A 24,099-nucleotide genomic window follows, 5' to 3' on the forward strand; every position below is an offset into this window, starting at 1 on the left:
TATTTGGGAGAAAATTATAGATTTCACACTCTTGTTCTTGGATTTTGTATTAATACATATCGTGGATGGGGCGTTTTAACCCAATCATGACAAAAACGGGGTCGAATAGAATGCTTGGTAGAACTTTTTAGTTTGTTGGCCTCTAATTTCTTAAAGGGAACTGGAAATTTAGACTGGACTCACATATTGCATTTTAATACATTGTTGGTAGAGATGAGCGAACGTACTCGGTTCAGGTGTTTTTGGACTAGAGCACCGCTTTTTCCGAGTAACTGACTACTCGAGCGAAAAGATTCGGGGGGCGGCGTGGTGGAGCGGGGGTAGCAGTGGGGAACAGGGGGGAGCTCTCTCTTCCCCCCTCTGCAACCCCCCACGCACCCCCGGCCCCCTCCGAATCTTTTTGTCCGAGTAGTCAGTTACTCGGAAAAAACGGTGCTCGAGTCCAAAAACACCCCAACCGAGTACGCTCGCTCATCTCTAATTGTTGGCTTTACTTATTATTAATTGATACTGTGGAAGAGAAGAATAAAGCCTTTAGAAAGCTTTAAGGAGTGTTCCCATATCAGCGAAACATAGCCAAGATGGGAACAACTCTGAACACGATGAGGCCAAGTGGATGAACTTCACCTTTAACCTTCCATCCATACACAAGCCCAATGTTTATTGCTCTGGTTTATCTCAATGATGCTTCACCTCTGTATACAATATCTATTGTGCTTTATTTATCTGCCTGGTGAAGGAGCCTGGGAGCGCTGAAACCTTGCAAATATGATTTTTCTGGTTATCCAATAAAGGTGTCACCTTTATCATAGTTTTTTCTTTTTATACAGGATTTTTTAATTTTAACATCGGTGGTGGGGTGTGACCAAAGTAGTAAGGGAGATTTCTATTACTTCCCAGTTAGATGCAGCCTTAACGAGTGCAAAAAGCCCCGGTACAGGGTGGAAGACTCCCATGAAGAAACATTAAGCAATAAGTAAAGATTAGTAGCTTTTATTTTTTTAAACTCGTTTCGAGACTAATGGCCTCTTCCTAAGTCAAGCGGTGATACAGACTTAAAGGGGTTGTCCCGCGCCGAAACGGGTTTTTTTTTTTTCAACCGCCCCCCCCCCCGTTCGGCGCGAGACAACCCCGATGCAGGGACTTAAAAAAAAAAAACAGCACAGCGCTTACCTGAATCCCCGCGCTCCAGTGACTTCTATACTTACCGGTTGAAGATGGCCGCCGGGGTCTGCTCCCTCCGTGGACCGCAGCTCTTCTGTGCGGTCCATTGCCGATTCCAGCCTCCTGATTGGCTGGAATCGGCACGTGATGGGGCGGAGCTACACGGAGCCCCATAGAGAACAGCAGAAGACCCGGACTGCGCAAGCGCGTCTAATTTGGCCATTAGACGGCGAAAATTAGACGGCAACCATGGAGACGAGGACGCCAGCAACGGAGCAGGTAAGTGAAAAACTTTTTATAACTTCTGTATGGCTCATAATTAATGCACAATGTACATTACAAAGTGCATTATTATGGCCATACAGAAGTGTATAGACCCACTTGCTGCCGCGGGACAACCCCTTTAAGGCCCATTTAGACGGGACACATGTTGGGCAAACGATGCCCGACGCTCATCCCCGCACATACTCGCTCTCATGCTGCTACACGGGAGCTAGTATCGCTGGCTCACAGTGGGGAGGTTGGAAGAGATTTCTCTCCAGGCTCTCCCCTGCCCTTTTCCATTGACTTAACATAACGGACGTTCAGTACTGAATGGATGATATTTACACTGAAGATCATTGTTCAGCTTATCGTCCATCGTTTATGCACTGTAAACGAGCCAGCAGCACGGGAGCGAGTGTTTGCGGAGATGACTGTCGGGTATCGATTGCCCGACATTCGTCCCGTCTAAATGGGCCTTAAGTATGTAAAGTTAACTCTTTCCAATCCTAAAAGGCTTTCTCTTCTTGCTGTTATACAACGGTGCCATCTGCTGGCTAAAGCCAGTGTTTGTGCGCCAGAGAGGTTTTGACAGCGGAGTGGCTGGCAATAGACGGTAAGAATACCCTGTCGGACATCTTTTGACATTGGAGCTGTACAAGCTTCAATCAGAATGTAGGAAGACGTCAGACAGTGGATTTGAATAGGGTGAAAATGAAAGCAAAAGGAGGGGAATAACAGAAAAAGTATAGGAGCAAAATAAATAGGCAAAATCAGTATAAAGACCAAACATTGATATACAGAGACGTGATCTAGGTAAAATGGTAAACTTCATAATTGAAGAAGTTATAATTCTGAAGTTTACTGTTTTACCCTGATCCCATGTATCTCTCTCTTTCTATCTATCTATATATATATATCAACTGATCCCAGTCATTTCGTCAGGACTGGCCAACTACCTAATCAGTATGGAGGTGTCAGACTTTTCCTTGATGGCATATCTCAGAGGGGAAGATAAGTATCAGAGGTTGAATTTCAACATGCCCAATTCTTTTGTTCTCAGGGGAGATGAGCTCCACTCTGTCCATTTAGAGCACATACACTCTTAGCGAGCATTTATATGTTTAGAGAAGTTGGGAGTGGTAGCTCAGCCGACAGCTACCTGAAGTGTATGGCCAGCTTAAAGGTTGAGAATTACAAAAACGTGGCTGCTCTGTACCAGAAAAAAGTACCACACTTGTCCATAGGTTGTGTCTAGTAACGCAGTTCAGATCCATTGAGGGCAATGGGGTTGAGATATAATACCACACATATGCTGCAGACAGGAAAGGTTTTTATGGTTTTTTTTTTTATTTAAGAAAGCAGCCATCTTTTTCTAAAACTGCACCTTTAAGGTCTGGAGAAGAGAAAAGGAGGTGGAGATAACATGAGTTCCTTCAGCAAACCACAGGCGAGAAGAGAAGATAAGCATCAGCTTAAGGTTTCTCTTGTTATTGCTTTCATATGCCCTTTAATAACCTTGAAGAGGATTCTTCCTGTTTCAGATGACTCTTGTGAGGGCTAGCGTTTATTTCACTCAAAATTTCGACTTTAGTAGGCCATCAAATTTGTCAAATTTGAAGAGAACCTGTCCTGATAACAGGTACCCTTTACAGAGGACGTGTTGTGTGGTAAGGTTAGCAGGAATTTCCTAATAGCTCTTCAGCCCCCACGGACTTTTATCCCTGTTTTTCTTTTCTTCAAACTCACCCCCATTTGCCTCTTCTTAGAAACAATGCCTGGCGCTGCGAATCTAATAAGTGGGTGGTCCCCACCACTCACTGCCAGTCAAGTCTGACCTCCACCCATTGACTATGAGTGGTGGAGACTGCCATCTAACAGACTCACAGTACCTGGAGCCAAATCAAAGAAGAGGCTGTACTGCTGAACGGAGGCGCGCGTACGAATAAAAGTACAAACAGCGATAGAGTCAGCGGACCGTGGTTGTAGAGCCATGTGGGCGGCTCTGCTGACTATACAACAGATCCCTAGTAGATTTACCATTTCAATTGGAAATTCCACAACATTTTCCACTACGTAAGAGCGTACCCTTAAAGCGTGCCTTTTTCAGATTTCTTTCAGAATAAGCTGCTATGTGTGGACATGAGCAATAACACAATACTGGTTGTGACTTGTAGCTTGGAGAAGTCTGGTTGTTATGCTGTCATCTATATACTGCACACAGAGAAAATAGCAGATAGTGCTTTCTGTCTATAACACACGTACAGAAATAACCTCATCACAGAGGACATTAGAGAAGTACTGAGCAGTGTAGTTATTATTTTAGTAGCTAAAACACAGGAACTTACTACTAGCTGCAGGCTAATAATGTCTGTGTGAGTCTTTGTTCCTTTCCTTCTCTGTCCACCTCCACTCACTATACACTTAAGGTAGCAGAATGTCTCATCACTAGAGATGAGCGAGCACCCAAATGCTCGGGTCCTCGTTATTCGAGTCAAGCTTTTTGTAAAATTCGAGAGGTCTACTTGAGTAACAAACCCCATTGACTACAATGGGAGACTCGAGCATGTTTGTATGTGGGCCACCAGGTGCCAAGCTTTTTTTTTTTGGTTCGTGTTCGTTCTCTCTCTCTCGCAGCGGAGAGGGGCCAAAACTGATACGCCACAGTGGGGAGGGGCAAAAAACTGGGGCGGGGTCGAACACGGCGTGATGCTCACTCGAGTAGTGAGCACCATCGAGTATGCTAATACTGGGATGAGCATCAAGTTCGGAAGAGTACGTTCGCTCAACTCTACTCATCACCTTTCTCCACTTGTTGTGTGTCTTGTCATCTCTGTTACTGGAGACAGAAGGCATTGGACAACACGTTAGGAGGAAGGAAGTGGCCGGCACTTTAGAGTTATTTTCGGCACAAAAATGTTGTTTTAGGTAAATAACCATTTTGCTAGTCATTGCATTAGCTATCATATAAGCACACGTTATTTGAAAGGTTAGTGTCTATTTAGGTTGTTGAAGACCACTATTCATGCACCATTCGTATTGCCATGTGACTTTTACGTTCTGCTGAATAGCTCAAGCTAATTAACTTCATACTACGTCTTCATACTATCATGCTGTAGTGCAATGATAAATAGCAAGCCAGATTGATTTCACTTACTACTTATCCAACAATATGTCAGGTACGATGTTAATAGCGTGCCATTCTCAATTACATAATAGTGATGGGAACACATTATAGCTGATTGTAGATGTGTCACCCTCCACTCAACAGAAAACCCACTAGCAATTTCCAAAAACATCACTGGTGGGTTCTAGTACCCTTTTACAAATGGTGCATCAGAGAAGGACACTGTGGCCAGAACACCATATTTGGAATGGCGATGTGTCTAAGATGAAGTCCTTCTCCCAAGATGCCATTCAAGAACAAACCGTTTCACGAATTTTATGGTCCGGTTGTTTTCACATCAGGACTTTGTACAAACAGGACATTAAGTTCTTGGAATTTCAAGGTCATTTAGTTTAAAATCTCTGCTCTTTTAATTGGTCACTAAAGTTTCATTCCCTTTTATTTGTACTTGTGGAAGTCATACAGGTTTTCATTTTCCATGTGATTTCTGTTATTCCTAAGTGTGAATAACTGGAAACATTTGCTAGGTTTATACTTAGAGAAATAAAAGATGCCTCACAACCTTGCTGTATGCATGTGTGTGTACTTGAATGGAGGTTCTATAACCCTGTTGGGTCGTCTCCAGCTTTGGATATAAGATGTGATACGGGCGGGCATGAAGGTTCTAGTACCCTGTTGTACTGCCTCTAGCTTGGAAGCAAGATGTGATATGGGCAGGCATGAAGGCTCTAGTACCCTGTTGTACCGCCTCTAGCTTGGATGCAAGATGTGATACGAGCGGGCATGGAAGATCTAGTACCCTCCTGTACCGCCTCTTGCTTGGATGCAAGTTATGATACCGGTGGGCATGGAGGTTATAGTACCCTGTCGTACCGCCTTTAACTTGGAAGCAAGGCTTGGAGACTCTATTACCCTCTTACCCTCTAATTTGGATGCAAGATGTGATACAGGCATGGAGGCTCTACTACCCTGTTGCACCGCCTCTTCATTGGATACGAGATGTGACACGGGCGGCCATGGAAGATGTAGTACCATCTTGTACTGCCTCTAGCTTGGATACAAGATGTGATACGGCGGGCATGGAAGATGTAGTACCCTCTTGTACTGCCTCTAGCTTGGATACAAGATGTGATACGGCGGGCATGGAAGATGTAGTACCCTCTTGTACTGCCTCTAGCTTGGATACAAGATGTGATACGGCTGGGCATGGAAGATCTAGTATCCTCTTGTACCGCCTCTAGCTTGGATACAAGATGTGATACAGGTGAGCATGGAGGCTCTAGTACCCTGTTGGGCCGACTCTAGCTTTCATGCAAGATGTGATATGGGCGAGCATGGAGGCATAAAGATTCCATATGGTATCCTGCTGCATATTGGTCCACATTTGCTATAACTGAGCCTCTAGATCATGTAAACTTGTAGGCTATCAAAGTTGGCATCCTAGATAGATGTTCTATTGACGATAAATGTGGCAATGTTGTGGAGGCATTCCTTTGTCACCCTTGCTGTGTTCTGTATGTAACTGTATGCTAAGTTTTGCAACAAAACAACAACCTTTTCTATATTCTAGCAGTACTATTTTCTCTTCTTTCTCCTTCTTCACCAACATGAGCAGCAATGGTTCAAGGCGTTATGAATGAAGAGAACTTGTCCTCAAAAGCAGCAAATAGCCACATTTCTGTCATGGTTATCTGTGATAAGAAGCGGAACAATGAGGCACGGCCAGAGCAAAACTCTAAGGGTGGAGTTCAGAGAAGTCTCTGATCTCCTTCATTTAAACTTTTGGATGCCACAGTCAGTGCTTACCATAGCATACAAAGGGAAAGTCTAAGGGGCTTGACCCACTTTGATTGTGTTCAAGGGATTCTGGTGGGTGCTCAAGAAATAAAAATAAGTAAAGAAAATGTGTTTTTTTCAACTGATCCATTTTTATTACATACGTAAATCAGACATCGGGAGTGAAATGGAAAGCGTATGTAAGGCCTTTCTCACACAGGCATTTTTGTACAGTGTTAGCAGCTGCCTTTTCAGCGCTGCGCTAAACACTGTACAACGTTTACATTCATTTCAATGGGGCTGCTCGCACAAGCGTCAAAACGCAGGGTCTTCAACTTTGTGATTGGTTCATCGAGCGCTGGCTCTGATTGCCTGAGCCAGGACTTGATGAACCAATCAGAGCAATCTCTTGCTGGAGGCGGGGTCTTCAAACCCCGTCACTATCAAAAGATGCTCTGTCCGGAGGGCAGCGGCAGGGACCTGAACCGCACCTGCTAGTTGAGTATTGATTTTTTCCCCCAGCTTCCTTTGTTGCGTCTTCAGCCGTGCCAAAGGGTTATCAAAAATGCATGCCAACGCTGCTGAAACCGCAGTAAATGCAGCGTTAAAACCCTGTGTTTCTGCAAACGCCTGTGTGAAGGAGGCCTAAGGCTGGGTTCACACAGGGCATATTTGCTGCGGAAATTCGTTGCGGCCGCTAATGCAATAATTAGCCAGCCATATGGACGAGATTTGTCTAAAATCTCGTCCACACGGGGCGGTGAATCCGTTGCGGCAAAGCCAGCAGAAGCTGGTGCTGCGTCGCAGATTCCCGGGATGCAGCATGTCCAATTTGTTTTTTCTGCTGTGGCCTCGCTCTCCTCTATGGAAGAGCCGGCCGCAACAGGAAAGCTTGCGGCGAAGCCGCTCCAAAACCCGCGGCTAAGTGCCCCTCATAGGCCGTTCACTTCAATAAGAAATTTACCTGTAATACCAAGCCTGGCCACTGCATTGTGAACGGAGCTATTTGCTTCCTGCAGAAATTAGCTCAGGGCACTAGCCCACTGACCCAGCAAACAACTCATTGGATGGGGTCCTTGGCAGCAAACCCCCACTGATCTCCTATTGATTGCTTTTCCTAAGGATAGGCCAGCAATAGTTTAGAACTGGACAACCCCTGTAATCAGTTCTGCATACTAATACAATGAAATAATTCTACCTACACACCTATTTCAAACCACAGATAAAACACAGTAATATTATAGTGTGTTGTGCCAAATGACTAACTCACCTCTACTACTGTATATAACAGATTCAACTCTCCTACATTTCATGATAAACCTTTGGAAATATTGAATATATGCAACTCGAGTTGTGCTTTGGTGATCCATGTTACCTCTTACGGCAGGGGATTGTAATGAGAAGGGAAGGTAATGCCTGCTTCGTCTCCCGCACACCACGGAGGTTAAGGTCACATGTTTGACAGCGTACGTCTTTCAATCGAGAACTTCTTTATCACACGAGGAAATCCATGCCTGCCGATATCTGCATCAGAAGCCGGCCCTCCGGTAGGACGAACCCCGCAGCACTTTAATTAAGTCAAACTCATTGTCACTTTTGTAAGAACATCCATAAACACTTTTGACTAAGCAATTTACCTCCTCTGCGTTTTTTCTCTCTCCCTTTTCCAAGCATCACGCCGATATAAACTTTGCCTATTTCCGCAGATTTTCCGGATATTATCCCATTTCTTGGTGTTTTTGCTGATTGTAATCGGCTGTTTCTATTATGATTATTATTTGAAACTAGCACTTATCTCCTCTAATGCCCACTTCTTGCCATGTCACATTAAGAAACAAGCGGCACAAAAATCCCCTCTGCATTATCTCGCTGTGCATCATAATTCCTAATCACTTTAGTGGATTTCCATAGACTAATTCCAAATATTTGCTAAGTACATTAAACGACGTAATTATACATTTTTGCCTTTCTCCATTTAATAGGGAACATATGGTTTCTTCATCAATCTTGCAAACCGCACTTAATTTTTGAATGCTTTTATTTGAAGTAGTGTACGGTACACAACAATGAACGAGTCCCCAGAGTGTGTGTGAGAAACGGCAAGAGTTTACTCGGTAAATTTAGAATAATCCAGTTAACCCAGTTAATTCAACAGTAAATTTTCTGCATGTCTATACAGTAGCGATCCAAGCGAGATCCAAGGGTGTCTTTATACACCTGTCTCAGCAATGAGCATTTTCTACAAGAATTGTTGCAACTCAGCATTCCTGAGACCAAGCTTTGTAGGGAATTTTATTTTGCTTTTATGGGGGGGGGGGGGGGGGGGCAGCAATAAGGGATGAACAGTTACATCTCAACTTATTGAGAACATCATTTTATTATGAGAAATAGCATACAGTCTCTTCAGTGTTTTGCAGGCGTCGGAGACGTCTTCTGGATTCTAGCCTACACTGTTTAGGAGTCCTGAACGTCCGTAAATCGGCGCTCTATAGGTGACAATTGAAGCAGAGTCCAATTTTGTAGCTTTGTCCTGAGTCTGCCCAGAGCTAGGAAATAGGGTTGGAGGAATAGGTGGGCATTAGAGATGAGCGAGCACGCTCGGATAAGGCAGTTACTCGAGCGAGCATCGCTCTTCTCGAGTAACTGAATTCTCGTCCGAGCAGGCTCGGGCGGGGGAAGTGAGAGAGATCTCTCTCTGTCTCTCCCCTCGCCGCACCCCCCTTCCTTCTCCGGAGCCAACTCAGACGAGAATGCAGTTACTCGAGAAAAGTGATGCTCACTCGAGTAACTGCCTTCTCCAAGCGTGCTCGCTCATCTCTAGTGGGCATCCAGGATGCCATTGAGAGTTTATGGATGTGTACAAACACAGAAGTGACAAAACGGTACGTGCATATATGAACATTAGACTAGGCAAATAATGTTTCTCCTTGTGGAGACCAATAAGTTGGTGTTCAAAAAGCTCATAGGCTAGGCAATGCGCCCTGTATGCAAATTCGCTTTCATCCAGGAGGAAGAAAGATGACTCCTTAGTGCCACCTATTGGATAGCAACCCCATAAAATGTTACACCCGCAACTGTAACATGCATAAACTGGGTAAACCAGGCACTATCTGCAAACTGAAGATTGTCCATCTTGGCCATCCAGCAACTATTATGCTTAACTTTAAGGAGTAGGGACAACTTTAGGCATCGTGTACATACTCTTAAAGTTCTTTTCCCCCAGATTATAAAAACATCCCCGCTTTCTTTCACAAACAGTGCTGCTACTGAGCATGGACTGGACCTGGTAATGCAGCATCTTCCTTCCATTGAAGTGAATGCAGCAGGGCTACACTACCACAGGTGTGGACAGGTGTGGCGCTTTTTTGAAAAAAAAGGTGCCATGTTTTTATAATAACGGACAACCTCTTTAATTGGTGTACTCGATACTCATTGTTTCCACATGATAGCCCCCCACACCAAATATCAAATTCACAGGGTAAGAGGACACTCCACTAATTTGATTCAATTTAATTCGATACTGTCCCTACCTTTTGTCGTAGCCTGGCTATACAAATTAAAGCTGGCTGTACCAAGTTTGATTTGGGACAAAGAATGAATGGGCATGTTGGATTTCTACATGTTTAAACCTTTGTTTTTTCCGGAAGGATGTCTGACATAGATTGTTACACATAAATAGGTTATTCTCTATGCACAGGATAGGGAGTAAGTGTCTGATCGGTGGGCGTCCGAACGCTGGGACCCAACCAATCTTGAGAAAGGGGGTCTTGAGTGTCCTCAAATGAATGGAGTAGCAGTCTAACATACGGGCTACTAATCTCTATGGGACTTTCGAAAATAGCTGAGTTTGAGTTCCCAACTATCTCCGGCAGTCCCATTAAAATTAATGGAGTAGTAATGTGCATGCATGACTACTGTTGCATTCATTCAGGGACACACCCTATTCTTATCATTGGTGGGGTCCCAGCAGTATGTGGCTAGGGGAGAAGTTCTTTTTATGGGACAACCCCTTTAGTGGGCACAATTGACCTTCAGAACATCAACTATTTAATTGAAGGATTCTGGTAATTTCATGGCCAAAGTTTTAGTGACATGTCTATTATATTCATCCATGACTTCACAGCTCCAACAATTTGGCACTGCCTGTACAAATGGCCGACCTAATGTTACTTCAGTTATAGAATCTGTACTTGGCACTTTCCCAAACATGAACACTTTGGCAAAAACTTTTGCTTATATGTAAAATGCCTATGTTCTCAATCTTAGGCTCAGGAATTAAGTAAAGGGATAGATATTTCAGGTTTCTTTGGTGATTGTTGGCTGCATCCATGAGAAATTCTTTTAATGGGATTGACACTGTGTTCTATAATACTAACAATTGTTCCCTATGTAAAGCACTATGGTCGATGGATCAGTCTAACTGTACTTTTGCTTTGGCCTCTACAGGATTTGAGACTGCACGTTCGTTGGCTCTTCATGGTGCGCTGGTAATCCTGGCATGTAGGAACCTCCTAAAGGCAAATGAAGCCAAGCGGCAGATTATAGATGAATGGGTAAGTCAAAATATTTCCATACATGATCATATACCATACATACAAATAAGTAAATAATACATTATAGCAACTTATAACACTAATGCTCTTACTGTAGTCCACTATACAGCTGTTTGTACTCAGTTAATGGTAAGACTACAGGGCAATGTACTATGCTTTTCAATTAAAGACACTTATAACAGTTGCCTAGTTTAGATATCCTGTCTTTTATATGAAGCCATATTGAAATGAAAGCGTGGTCACCTAATACGCACCTCTCATTTAGGCAGAGAAGAACCAGGCTTTAATCTCTGCTCTAAAGGTCTACCGGTGTCTACTGAAGCGGTGGACATCCAACCACTGTCTTGTATGGTTTCAGAAAATGAGAATTGCCAGCAGGGGGACCCCCAGCAATGTCATCACTGACTGATGAAGAGGGTCTGTCCTGTCCTGATAACCCTGTGTACAGCTGTTTGTAAGAAGTAAATGGAGGTCGTGGAACATACCAAAAACTCTCTACTAAATAATCAATCAAAGATTAAAGAGGTTTTCGCATTTTGGACATTGATGGCATATTCGTAGAATATGCCATACATGTCAGGTTAAAGTCCAAATTTGAGACCTCCACTAGAGATGAGCGAACGTGCTCGTTTAGGGCAATTGCTAGAACGAGTATCGCTTTTTTCAAGTATCCACCTACTTGGGCGAAAAGATTCGGGCGGCGGGGTGGAGCGTGTGGAAGCAGGGGGGAACAGGGAAGAGCTCTCTCTCTCTCCTCCCCACTCACCCCCGACGCCCCCCGAATCTTTTCACCCGAGTAAGTAGTTACTCGAAAAAAGCAATACCCGTTCGAGTAATTGCCCTAAACAAGCATGTTCGCTCATCTCTAACCTCCACTTATTGGGGAAATGTCCAGTGATCCCTATTTTACCTGTTGGAGAATGAATGTGGTGGTGGCAGATGTTCATGTCTTTTCATTGAAGTCTTAGGGAAGTACAGAACGTGTCCCTGCTTATCAGACACGAGGAGATTCCAAAAAGATGTTAAAAACTCCTTTTAAAGAGGCTTTCCAAAACTAAAAAAAAAGGTTCGTGGGCAGGGAATTGCCAAAATAAATTGAAGGTGTTTTTCAGGTAAATACCAGCTGACCGCCAGCGATCCGCTGTGATCAGTGGATCATCCAGCCTGCTGTCAATCAGAGCAGAAAGTCGAAGAGGCAGCTTTGCACTTCCTGTTCAGAATCCTCCTGTTATTCTCTACTACATCTCCCATAATCCCCTGGGCTGCATCTCTGCCTTTTCACTCTGTATCCTCCTCCTACCCACAGCTCATGAATACTAAATCCCACCCACTAAACCAATGATGATCATTTAGCAGCTCTCATTGTCTCACAAAGCTAAATAATGGTGTGATAGGGCTGCCCAATCCATGACAGTCATTATGGCAGAGGGAGAAGGCAGCAGCGTGGGCTTTGTTAGTGAGCATGCAATGCCCTCTTCTGAGGTTACAACTGCACTTGCTCTAACTCTGGGTGATCATCTACTCCAGATTGCCTGCCCAGGTCATAAATATTCATGTGGCTGAGTCAGAATGGTCAGGACAGCAAGCTAGGAGCCTCTGACAATGGTCATTACATCAGAGGAAGACTCAGGGGTCATGTGACACACCCTGATTGAAGCACAAGGACTCATTTAAAGAGTACCCCACACTTTAAAAAAAGAAAAATGTACAGAATAAGCTGATGAAACATATTACAAAAATACTTAGTCACCTATTCTTTACACTAAAAAGAGAAAAAAAAGTGTGGATACTGTTTAACCCTTTCCAATCCAATTTCTATCCTGGTTTTTCTAGGGGGTTTACTCTTTATTATACAACGGCGCTATCTGCTGGCTAAAGCCAGTACTGCATGAGGTGACACGTTGGATAGGCTCCGACAGCAGAGAGGCTGGCAATATACAGTAAGAGAACCCCGACACGTCTTCCAGCATCGGAGCTGTACAGCCTTAAATCATAATGTCTTAAGACTTCAGACAGTGGATTGGAAAGGGTTAAGGCAAACAAAATGCATTATTGACTGCTTCACTGAGGCAGACTGTGGTAAAAAGTTAAAAGTTTGTAAAATCCCAGAATCCCCCTTTAAGCAGTACGGGTAGATGTCTATCACAATCTAGTATAGCAACTCCGGTCCCGAAAGCTTCTGCAGCGGTCATCGCTGGCTTCTTGCCATGAATGGCCTGTGACCTCTTGAGCCCAGGGATTGGCTGCAGCGGTCACATGAACAGTGAACATTAGGCTTCCCAGATGGGTCATAGAGACCTCTAGCTGCTGTGTACTGCTTATTCTTATATTGTTTTGTCCCATTCCCTGCCCGGAAATTTTTATTTTTTAGTCTCTAAAAACCCATTTTAATTCTAGATACATTTTTTTCAATGTTTTTGCCTTTTTACGAGGCTAGATATTGGTAAAATGTTTATTTACTATTAACACGTATTTTGCATATATGATAGCGGCGTACGTGGGTTTTCCTATCAGACTATATTTCATCCTGGATACACGCTGTTCTCTGACCTCCCTCGTTTCCTCTACAAACCATCCGGCACTGAAGGAGTTGGCCATTCCTCTAGCTTTTATGAACTGCGCCAAGATCTGTTCAGGCAGCAGGTGGCTCTCGTATCTCATACACGTTCTCCCAGGCCTCCAGCATTAAGTGGCAGCATATTGTGTCTATAAGTACTTTTCACAACCCTGCCATTTGCCACTTCTAAGGGATTTGTTTCGTCTCTCTTTAGGAAAACAATTTCATGTGTCCACCGATTAACCGAGACAAAGCCTTCAGTGGATTTCTTTTGTAATGGCTTTGTTGTTGTTTATTGAGAGGGGCTAATTAACTTTGATTATTGTGCTAATATTATGGCACTTTGACAGTCCTTCAGATTTCCGAGACTGCGAAAATAAACAAATGAAATGCAGGTGCTGGAGCAGAAAGAATAAGTTATTACTGAACTTTGATTACTCGCTCTATATCGCCAGGAGAGAATCTGTTGATTAATTACAGGATGTCGGAAATTTACATTGCATTCCAAGAGGGAAAAAGAACGTTCTCCTCGACACCTTTTTGTACCTATTGGGATGGAAAATTATCTCTTATCTTATGTCTTAATGTATTAGATGGATAAAAGGGGGATTTTCAATTTTTTGGTTTGTCTTTTGTTTCCACGCACATAGTAATAGATGTGAGATGTCATAGAGGTAGGTTAAGAGATGATATCAATGGTCGCTGAGACCCCCTAGAGTTGGGCTCATTAGGATCCTTCTATACGGCATGATTAAACGTTCGAATGAGCAAATGATGACCGAGTCATGTGCTTTCAAGTATTGCTTGATCAGTCAATCGTTGCTCTGTCAATGGTGTTATACTGCCCATCCCGGAGCCTGAAATCACTGAATGATCGCTTTTTAAACTAAACCCTAACAAGTGATGAATAATGACTTTTATGCCTACATAAAATAAACGATGAATGATCAGCGAATTAATTATCGTTCAATCGTTGGCCGTGTTTACACTGAAGATTATCATTCAGTTTTGCACAATCCAACTGTTTTTAAGCTATCACCATTCCATGTAAAAGGGCCCCTAGAGTCCGATGCCTCTTTGGCCCCTTTCTGTCTTTCACGGCTTCACTCATAAATAAAATATAAATCTTGGTATTTGTATAGCGCCAACTTATTCCACAGCGCTTTCAGGTAATAATTACTTATTACCCCCCACCAAGCTGGGTTCTCATTTTACCGACCTCGGAAGGATGGAAGGCTGAGTCAACCTTGAGCCGACTACCTGAATCATGCGGGGATCGAACTTGCAGCCTTCAGGTCGTTAGGGCTGTAGATTATGCTGTGGCCAGCAATGTCTCTTCTATGGTTGAACGGGGGTGGGGCAGGGGGGGGGGAGAGAGAGATCTCTCTCTCTCTCTCCCCCTACCCCTCGCTAATCCCCCCCCCCCCGAGTCTGCTCACACCAGTAAGCAGTTACTCGAGAAGAGCGATGCTCGCTAAAGTCACTGCTTTATCCAAGCGTGCTCGCTCATCTCTAGTGCAGATGTTGTGGTGGCACACGGACCTTGGAACCTTAGGGGGCCCATAAGGTCTGACTTCTCCATATAATGAGATCAGTACTATAAATGAAGCATTATAGTTGTGTAGCCCTGTTACAGGTCTTTCATTGGGGTCCAGTGCTTGAAGTTATTTTTCTCTTATATATGTCTTCACATAATAGGATGCTAGCAATAAGCAGCCATGATACAGTTCCCAAACCAATCCCGTACTGACAATGAGTGGCATGTTGAATTTAGATGTACATAATCCCATTGCCCCAATGACCATTTCACCCATCGCTTCAACAGGGGACAATCTTTATGACCATTATTCATACAGTACATAATGTATGCGTCTTAAGACATACTTGTAATATAACTACCGTAGGTTATTCCTATTCTTGGTGTCCCATATTTTATGGCAATGGGTTGTATTGTATCTTTGAGTGTTCTTCATTGTGGTGTTTGTGTAACTATATACTCCTAAAAAACAGAAAGATTACAGTAGTTGGTATATAGTATCTCTTCTATTAATGAGAGGGACAGGATTTGTAAGATATCCTAGATTATCCCCGCCGATTCCACCATCTGTATATGTATGTCCAAATTGTTCATGTGCCAGGCAGCTAGGACGTATATATACGCCCTTCACTATAGTGGCAAATCTCACTGTATAGTCCTCTGCCAGTAAAGATATTGGATCGGTACTTCGTCAGTTCAATCCTAATGAAGTAACAGGAAGGTGTGATGGCCAGCTCTCAGCCACTAAAGTGTTAGACATAGTTGTCAAAGAGAGCCCTAATACTAGCCAATGACCGGAGATACTCAAAAATAAAAGTGGGGGGGGGGGGGGGGGGGTACCCTCACTCCTAGAGATTATAGTAATGGAATAGGTTAATTACAGTTCACATGTTTGGTATTGTTATACACGGGAGGCTGGGAAGAATATTCCTTTCTATTAATTTAGTTTTTCACATTTATCACAATAAATTAAAAATAGAACAAATGAAAAAATATTTAATATTATTTCTGACCATTTCTCTCTATGTAAAATTATAACATACCGTCCCTGTCCTGATAGCATACGAAAGCCCAATCTATGCCCCCCCCCCCCAAAAAATGTGAAAAATTAAGTCTCAGTTAAAAAATAATAAGCCTTAGAATGGATTGTTTAGAAAATATGAAATGTTGATGTGGACAATCAGGCATCAAAGGCCTCGGTCATGTAGGGAATAAAGAGTCTTATGACTGAGGTTATCTATGTACGTTATCAAAATGATCAGATGGGATCCAAAATGTTGTATTTTACAGAATATTGATATGTGTAAAGTAGCATAAGAAATCATGAAATGAGATGACCCCCGTTGGGGAAAGAAGTGTTAGATACTTTCGGGCAGTCCATCGTTGGCTGGAGGTGGAGTTTGGAGAGTTTTGCGTGTTTCTTATCTTCTCTACATGGCTGTTGCTTTGAGTAATAGCCCTCCAGAGCACCCGGCGCCCCGGATCTGTCTGCTTCTTCAGCTACTTGTTGGATGATTACTATAAGACATAGAATTGGGGAGATTTAGAAACTGAAGGTCTTTCAAGAGACCATAATAATTTTTTTTGTCTTAAGGTATTGATAGTTGAACCCTTACATCAGTGTTTCCCAAACTCGGTTGCTCCCAACCCTCCCAACAGGTCATGGTTCAAGGATATTCTATAAAGAGGGCACCTGTAGCAATGTCTGATGCACTGGCAATGCTGAGGAAATCCTGAAAACATGACCTGTTGGGGTCGTGAGGACTGGAGGTGGTTAGAAAACATACCCTTATATTTACTGTTCATTAGAGATGAGCGAACCTACTTGTTTCGAGTAATTACTCGATCGAGCACCGCGATTTTCGAGTACTTCCGTACTCGGGTGAAAAGATTCGGGGGGCGCCGGGGGGCGGGGGGAGGCGTGACGGGGGGTGGGGGGTAGCAGCGGGGAACAGGGGGGAGCCCTCTCTCTCTCCTTCTCCCCCCCACTCCCCACTGCAACCCCCCACTCACCCACGGGGCCCCCCGAATCTTTTCGCCCGAGTACGGAAGTACTCGAAAATCGCGGTACTCGGGCGAAAAAGGGGCGTGGCCGAGTAGGCTTGCTCATCTCTACTGTTCATTATTGCAAAAAGGAATGTATCGCCTACATTTGTTTTACTAAGTATAACTAGATATTAATACTTTTTTTCCTATTCCGTTTTTATTGTTGATGTTTATGTTTTTGCTTTCTGTACATGGTTATGGTGGTAGCCATCTTGCCTGAGCTGCTGCTGCTCTGTTCTGTCAACCACTTTCATGAACCCCATTAGAAACTGTGATCTAGAGATCTGACTCATAGCCTTCTATGGGAGAGTGCTGTGCGCCCGCTCTGTGACCTGCGCTGACATAATTGCGCAGAGTGGGGAGGTGAGCTGTGACCATTCCCTCTTGTGAATGGTGGATCCTGTGTAATCTTTATATAAGCATTACCTTTCATTGTAATCTGCCTGCAGTGATGATGAGATGAAAAGTGAGTTCTACAGAACAGTAATTATCAGAATATTATGAAGTTCCATGGCGAGAGTGAAAATTTCAGGCTTATTTTTTTGGAAAATTAGAAAAAAAAACGTGACCAAAAACTAAAAGAAAAAATGTTTAGCATAAAAACGTGTTTTAAATAGAGATGAGCGAACCTACTCGGCCACGCCCCTTTTTCGCCCGAGCGCCGCGATTTTCGAGTACTTCCGTACTCGGGCGAAAAGATTCGGGGGGGCGCCGTGGGTGAGTGGGGGGTTGCAGCGGGGAGTGAGGGGGAGAGGGAGAGAGAGAGGGCTCCCCCCGCCCCCCGGCGCCCCCCGAATCTTTTCACCCGAGTACGGAAGTACTCGAAAATCGCGGTGCTCGATCGAGTAATTACTCGAAACGAGTAGGTTCGCTCATCTCTAGTTTTAAACAATAGGACAAACATTCTGTTGACTCTATGATTAACACTTTCATGACCGAGGCCTTTGATGCCTAAATGTCTACTTCAACATTTAATATTTTCAAAACAACACATTCTAAGGGTTAAGATTTTTTTAACCGATGCTTGATTTTTAAACATTTTTTGTGGCACAGATTGGGCTTTCATATGTGCCACGACAGGATTAGTATGTTTTACTTTTTGGGGTTTTTTTTACATAGAGAAAAATGGGCAGAAATCGCATGTAATTCAAATTTTCTTCATTTGTTCTATTTTTAATTCAATGTGATACATTTGAAAAACTAAATTTATACAAAAAAAATTATTTTCAGCCTCTCGTGTATAACAATACCAAATATGTGTGCTTTAGTGAACCTATTTCATCACTATAATACATTGGAGCAAAGGTCTGCATTTTTATTTTTGATTATCTCCCGTCATTGCTGGTGCTAGGGCTCGCTGATATATTTATCACTTTTCATGGCCAAGAGCTAGACATTTCAACTCCCTGCTACTACATTAGCATCAGACAAAGGGCCGAACTAATATATTAACTGGCAAAGGGCTCTACGGTGAGGTTTGCCACTAATGTGAAGGAGGTGTATATATCTGCACGGTGCATTAACAATTAGGACTTATGTATCCTGTTTCCCTGAAAATAAGACAGGGTCTTATATATGAATTTTTGCTCCGAAATAGTTTAGTTTTTGACATGTATAGCTGCCTGGACACTATTTAAATTGATGTTTTCTATTAACTGTAACTAGGGCTTCTTTTTAGAGTATAGTATATATTTCAAGCATCCTCAAAAATACTGTAAAATCATGGTAGGGCTTATTTTCGGGGTAGGTCTTTTTTTTTTTAGGGAAACTGGGTATACAGATGGTGGATGAGAAGGGGTTAACCTGCAATACATAGCAATAACAACATATTTGTCATGCTTTTAACACAGTTTAGTAAACCGGCAAGATACAGAGTATATATGCGTGTATGTGTATATATATATATATATATATATATATATATATATATATATATATATATAATGTATTGTGGAGGACCTGCCGAAAATAGCTTAATTTGTGGTTTAGTTCTTCATAATTACAAAATTATCCCTTTTCTTTAAAAAAATGTAAGTAGATATTTCAATATCCTAGGAAAACCCGTAAAAATATTCATACGGCAGCAAGTGACAAATGCTCAGTTTTCTCTAACGGAGGCAATTTCAGACGATTCCGTGTCAATCCATCGATCCCAGACCAGATTATTGCATTATCCACCTCCTATATTGTAAAATATAGATTTCATTAATGTTAACAGCGCACAATTTCTTCTTTCTGTTATTTCCCCCATGGAAGAAGGAAGAAAAATCCTGATTGACGTTTTTTTCTTGTATAATTCAAGCCGTCATTTCCTGACATTCTACTTCTTCAAAGATATTGAAGGAAAAGAGCTGTTTAGAATCATAAATAAAGCTATCCTGAAAGATTTACAACATATCGCCAGAGGTGGAGGGAAAGAAGGAGCTCTTCTAGTTCTGTTCAGTTAATTGCCGAGTTCGATTCCAATCCCAGCCGGCTCACTCCTCCTTCGCTGGAGACAATGCGACTTAAGTTTTACACAATCATTGCATTTCTGTGGAAGTGATTACAGGGAAGGAGCCATGTTAGAACCCAACTTTGTTGTTGCCTCTTCTCTCTGTTGTTGCGGTGGTTGTTGATTTTTTTGTTATTTTTATGCACATATTGTCAAGTTTTCAGCTTTGTTTGATATCTTGTGCCATGAAAAGAAGGAAATGAGAACAGTAAAACTGTGATTGGTTTTAATCAGAAAGATATTGTCTAACATAAATCTCATCCCGAGTGGTGGAGCAGCCCTCCAGCAGCCAAGGAAGAAGAAAGAACTATCAATACTTTGTAAAGTACGACCGATCTCTCCAATACTTAACTTAATTGACTTTAAGGCTTAATGAAACACAGGGTCTGTTATTGGTACACGCGGCTCCATCCCTGCCTGATGGAATCTTACCTGGTTTCTGAATAACCAGCCCCGCTAATTGAACATTATGGATTCAGGAGGTGAAGAATTTGCTAATGGTTTTTGGTAGACTTTAGAGGTATGATGGGAGGGCTTGCTGTATCTCATCAGCAAGAATGTCATTTTGTAGGTAACAAGTGGAATATTTGATAAACTGTTGTTGTAAATGTGACTTTGCCTATGATTTAAAGGGGTTTCGCATCAGAGACACCCCTTTTCAGAATGCGGCCCTCAGGTCCCGCTCCTAGCACCCTGAGCTGTCAGCGGAAGGGGAAGGAGTAGCTAGCCAGTTGTTACCCTTTTAGTGGCCATTGCAAGGGAAATTTATAATGTGAATGGCTATTCTTGTAATACAAGGACACCTGAACTGGAGCCTCTCTTCCAGAGCAGCTCTTTGTTCCAGCTCATAGAGGGGGTCTTCAATCAGGGACCACACTCTTTGAGGTCCATATATCTTAATAGGATATTCGAAAAAGGTTGTATTCTTAGGACAAACCCTTTTAAAACTATATCATTAGAATTTATCCCTTAAAGGGGTTGTCCAATGTATAAAAAATAGACATCTGCCCATGTAATAAATACAAAAATAAACAATACTCTTTCTCCAAGAAAGCAGTGCAATGAGTCCCACGATGATCTTGGCCTATACTGAAAGGGGAAGTCAGGTGACTGCTGCAGCCTATCAAAGGCCACAGTGTCACCACCTGTTCTCCTGGCATTAGCGCTCACATCCTGTGAGCCATGACGCCAGGAGTTCAGAACTGTGACGTTGTGACGTCTGATTAGCTGCAGCGGTCACCTGACTTCTACTGTCAGTACAGACTGGCATCATCACGGGACCCACTGCACCATTTACGGGGGAGAAGAGAGGTGAGTATAGTTTAATATATATATATATTGGTATGGCAAACTGGATTTTTGGGTAGCAAATGATATGACCGCCATTACAGCTTTTAGAGGGCTGTCCAAATCAGACGACAATACCACCTAGCTTATTACTGCATGAACAGATTTTGTAATTCCATTCGGAAACCTGCTGAGAGCTGGTAATGGTAACCATAAAGTTGCATATGGATTTATTCACACTTGCCATTTTTGTTAAGATTCGTCTTCTGAAACTCCTATCAATCTTGAGAAAGCGGGTGAACTGTTCCTAAGTGAAGAAACAGCCACGCATATATAGGGCCAAAATATTCTGCACTGACATTTAGAGATTGCGACCCCCTCCCATGCTGCAAGGCAACAGTACTAACCACTGAGCCGCCATGCTGTCCACTGAATGGTCGGTCCGTTTCTGTATCTCCATAATGGAGATTGACGGCTTCCAATGAGTAAACTCGCTTTTAAAGCAGACAACATTACAGTTGTGTGCACTCCATGCTCTTTTGGATTAGAGTGCTGTGACATGCGAATCAGACTTGTGTACTCTACGGTGGGTTCCTGGAATGTGCTTGCTCTCATTTTGAGGACATGCTTTTACTGACAATTGTATAGCATTTCACGGACATATTTGTCAACATAGATTTTTTAAGGCATATGTGTGCTTCATTATTCCCAAGTTTACATCAAATTAAAAATACAAGATTAGCAGCCATACATAACGAAGCAACGAGCGGCGGTGTGGTGCCGTCGATTTACAATCTCAGTAACCTGTTTACTTGAGGTTTTAGACTAAGTGCACTTTCTTTAACTATTTCCTTCATTGAGTCTTACTGAAGCGAAGGTTATTTAAACAGGATGATTTCTGAGTTGCTTTCTATTACTGAAGAGTTTTAAAGGTCCTTTTACACAGATTGTTTGCCTGAAAATCGGCCTATGCAAAATGGCCAACAATCATCTAACGAACAAGCAAGTACTCATTCATCGGCTGATCGGTGACTTTCTGCATACATTAAAATGCTCACTGATCATCCGAATCTTCCTGTGTGAAATCCTGGGAGAAATGCAGCCAGTTTATGGGGATCAACAACTACAATTGTTCGTCCTCGTAATCAGATTCTTGGCCCATGTGACAGAGAATTAAACAAGCGCCAATAGACATACAGGTCATTTAGTGCTAGTTACTTTGGATTTAGAATTCGGCTGATGTACACCAATTTTTTTCCTTACAAGATTAAGAAAAAACAGCGCTTTAATGTGCCTGTTGTCCAAAAAACCCCTGTGAAACCCCTGTCTTTTTCCTTCGAGAAACAGCAGCACTTTTCTCTGTTGGTTTACAACTCTACTCCATCCATGCAAATTAGTTGAGCTGCAATTCTAGACGTAGCTCATAGAGAAGAGTAGATCCTTCGATACATGAATCCACCGTAACCCAATAATGATGCATAGGTGTCTAATAAATTCCCAGGTCGTCTTTCCTTCATTATTAGTACTCCAGTTGACATAAACTCAAAGGCACTTCACAGACTGCATTTGAACCTTTTCTCAGAGGTATAAATTGAGAAAATTTCCTAATGAATACCTCCAATGGAAGGCTCCGGAATATGCCAGTGTATAATTGTATGCTGGCATGCATTGTCGGTATACTCCTTTTCGGTAGCCAGCTTTATAGGAAAGCATATAGAAGCTGGCCAGAAGCTGAAAGAACATATTTAATGTATATTTTGGGAGCGTTTCCCAGCATGAGTCCCACATGTAGGGCATATGTGCAGTCTGCATAGAGCCTAACTTCTTGATTTTATCCAGCTACTGTTCGTGGTCTTCAGCCAGTCAGTGGTAATGTTACATTAGACATTGTCTGTCCGTAGCAGCTCAGTACTTTGAATCTATGGCTTCACGCCTGAGCAGAACATGATTTGCTTTTGAGTTTTATATTTTTTCTCTGTGTTTGCTTGAGTTTCCTCATCATGGCTGTATGTAGTGTACACTATGTGATTGTACCAATTAGCTATTCATATGTACTAGGACACTATTGATATATAGAGCACAAAAACTCCACCAATCGGTAGAATAATAGGGGTCCCACTTCCACTGCCATTGGACTCTCTTGGCTTCACTTGGGTCAAATGTTGTTGGACAACAAAATATATTTGCCCTACAGTGTCTCTTGAGTTAAAGGAACTCTCCAGTCCAAGGCATACATTCTGTTCAAAGACTGAAGGGAGAGATTATATTACCTGCTGTCCATCCTCTCTACTGTTGTCTCTCAGATCTGCCAGTTTTTGGTCTTCCAAGATGGTTGCTGCCCTCTTCTGACTGCGTAATATAAGTTGGGCATTGTTAGTCTGTCATAATACCGATGCACATACCTGCTCTTTGATTGGCCAATGCAGCTCGTATGATCAACACCAGCTAATCAGAGAAAAGCACAAAAGAGCGTCAGACTACCAACACACAGTGTTCCTTTAGCATCCCGAAGACCGTGGTAGCCATTTTGGAAGACTGAAAATAGGCCCTGGATGTGGTGGATCCAAGGCACATCGGCACAGAGTTTGGATGGCAGGTAATATAACTAATCCCCTTCCTCCCCCAGCCCCAGGACAAGATGTCTGTCATAATACCGATGCACATACCTGCTCTTTGATTGGCCAATGCAGCTCGTATGATCAACACCAGCTAATCAGAGAAAAGCACAAAAGAGCGTCAGACTACCAACACACAGTGTTCCTTTAGCATCCAGAAGACCGTGGTAGCCATTTTGGAAGACTGAAAATAGGCCCTGGATGTGGTGGATCCAAGGCACATCGGCACAGAGTTTGGATGGCAGGTAATATAACTAATCCCCTTCCTCCCCCAGCCCCAGGACAAGATATTATCCTTGGAGCAGAAGGTCACCTTAATCTGTAAGAGAGCCTCCGGAGCTGAAAGCGCACAGCACTTTGAAGTGCACTGTTGCGCCTTCGTTCAAACAATTAATAGGGTTCTCCATTCCTTGGCGGTCACCAATGCTATCTTCTGAAATACATTTCATAATCTCTCGCCAGAGAGATTTTTGTGTCCATTCAATTAGACACCAACCCATGGAACTTCTATGAGTCCCAACTCAGGCTACCTAAATTGTCATGTTGCAACAACCGAGAAATTGCCAGATGGTTATGCCACAGTTTTCTCCTACAACAAATCTGGAGGGGTGTTGGGAAGGTAACCAACAATGGACCCACCTATATGTTGGCATGGACCAGCAACAGCCGAGATGGCATTTTG

General features: G+C 42.8%; 1 protein-coding gene across 4 annotated transcripts in view; it reads left to right on the plus strand.

Moving 5' to 3' along the window:
* Positions 1-24,099, plus strand: part of WWOX (WW domain containing oxidoreductase) — a 919,890-nt gene that overhangs the window by 58,725 nt on the left and 837,066 nt on the right. For 2 of the 4 annotated variants that reach the window (XM_066583725.1, XM_066583726.1), the window contains exon 6: positions 10,775-10,881. In XM_066583725.1, coding sequence (XP_066439822.1) covers positions 10,775-10,881 — 107 coding nt within the window. Of the gene's footprint in view, positions 1-10,774; positions 10,882-13,788; positions 13,894-19,749; positions 19,805-24,099 lie in introns of those variants that run through there. The other 2 variants (XM_066583728.1, XM_066583727.1) reach the window with 2 other exon arrangements.

This window comes from Eleutherodactylus coqui, chromosome 11 (genome assembly GCF_035609145.1).
Source record: "Eleutherodactylus coqui strain aEleCoq1 chromosome 11, aEleCoq1.hap1, whole genome shotgun sequence".
Classification (NCBI taxonomy): Eukaryota; Metazoa; Chordata; class Amphibia; order Anura; family Eleutherodactylidae; genus Eleutherodactylus; species Eleutherodactylus coqui.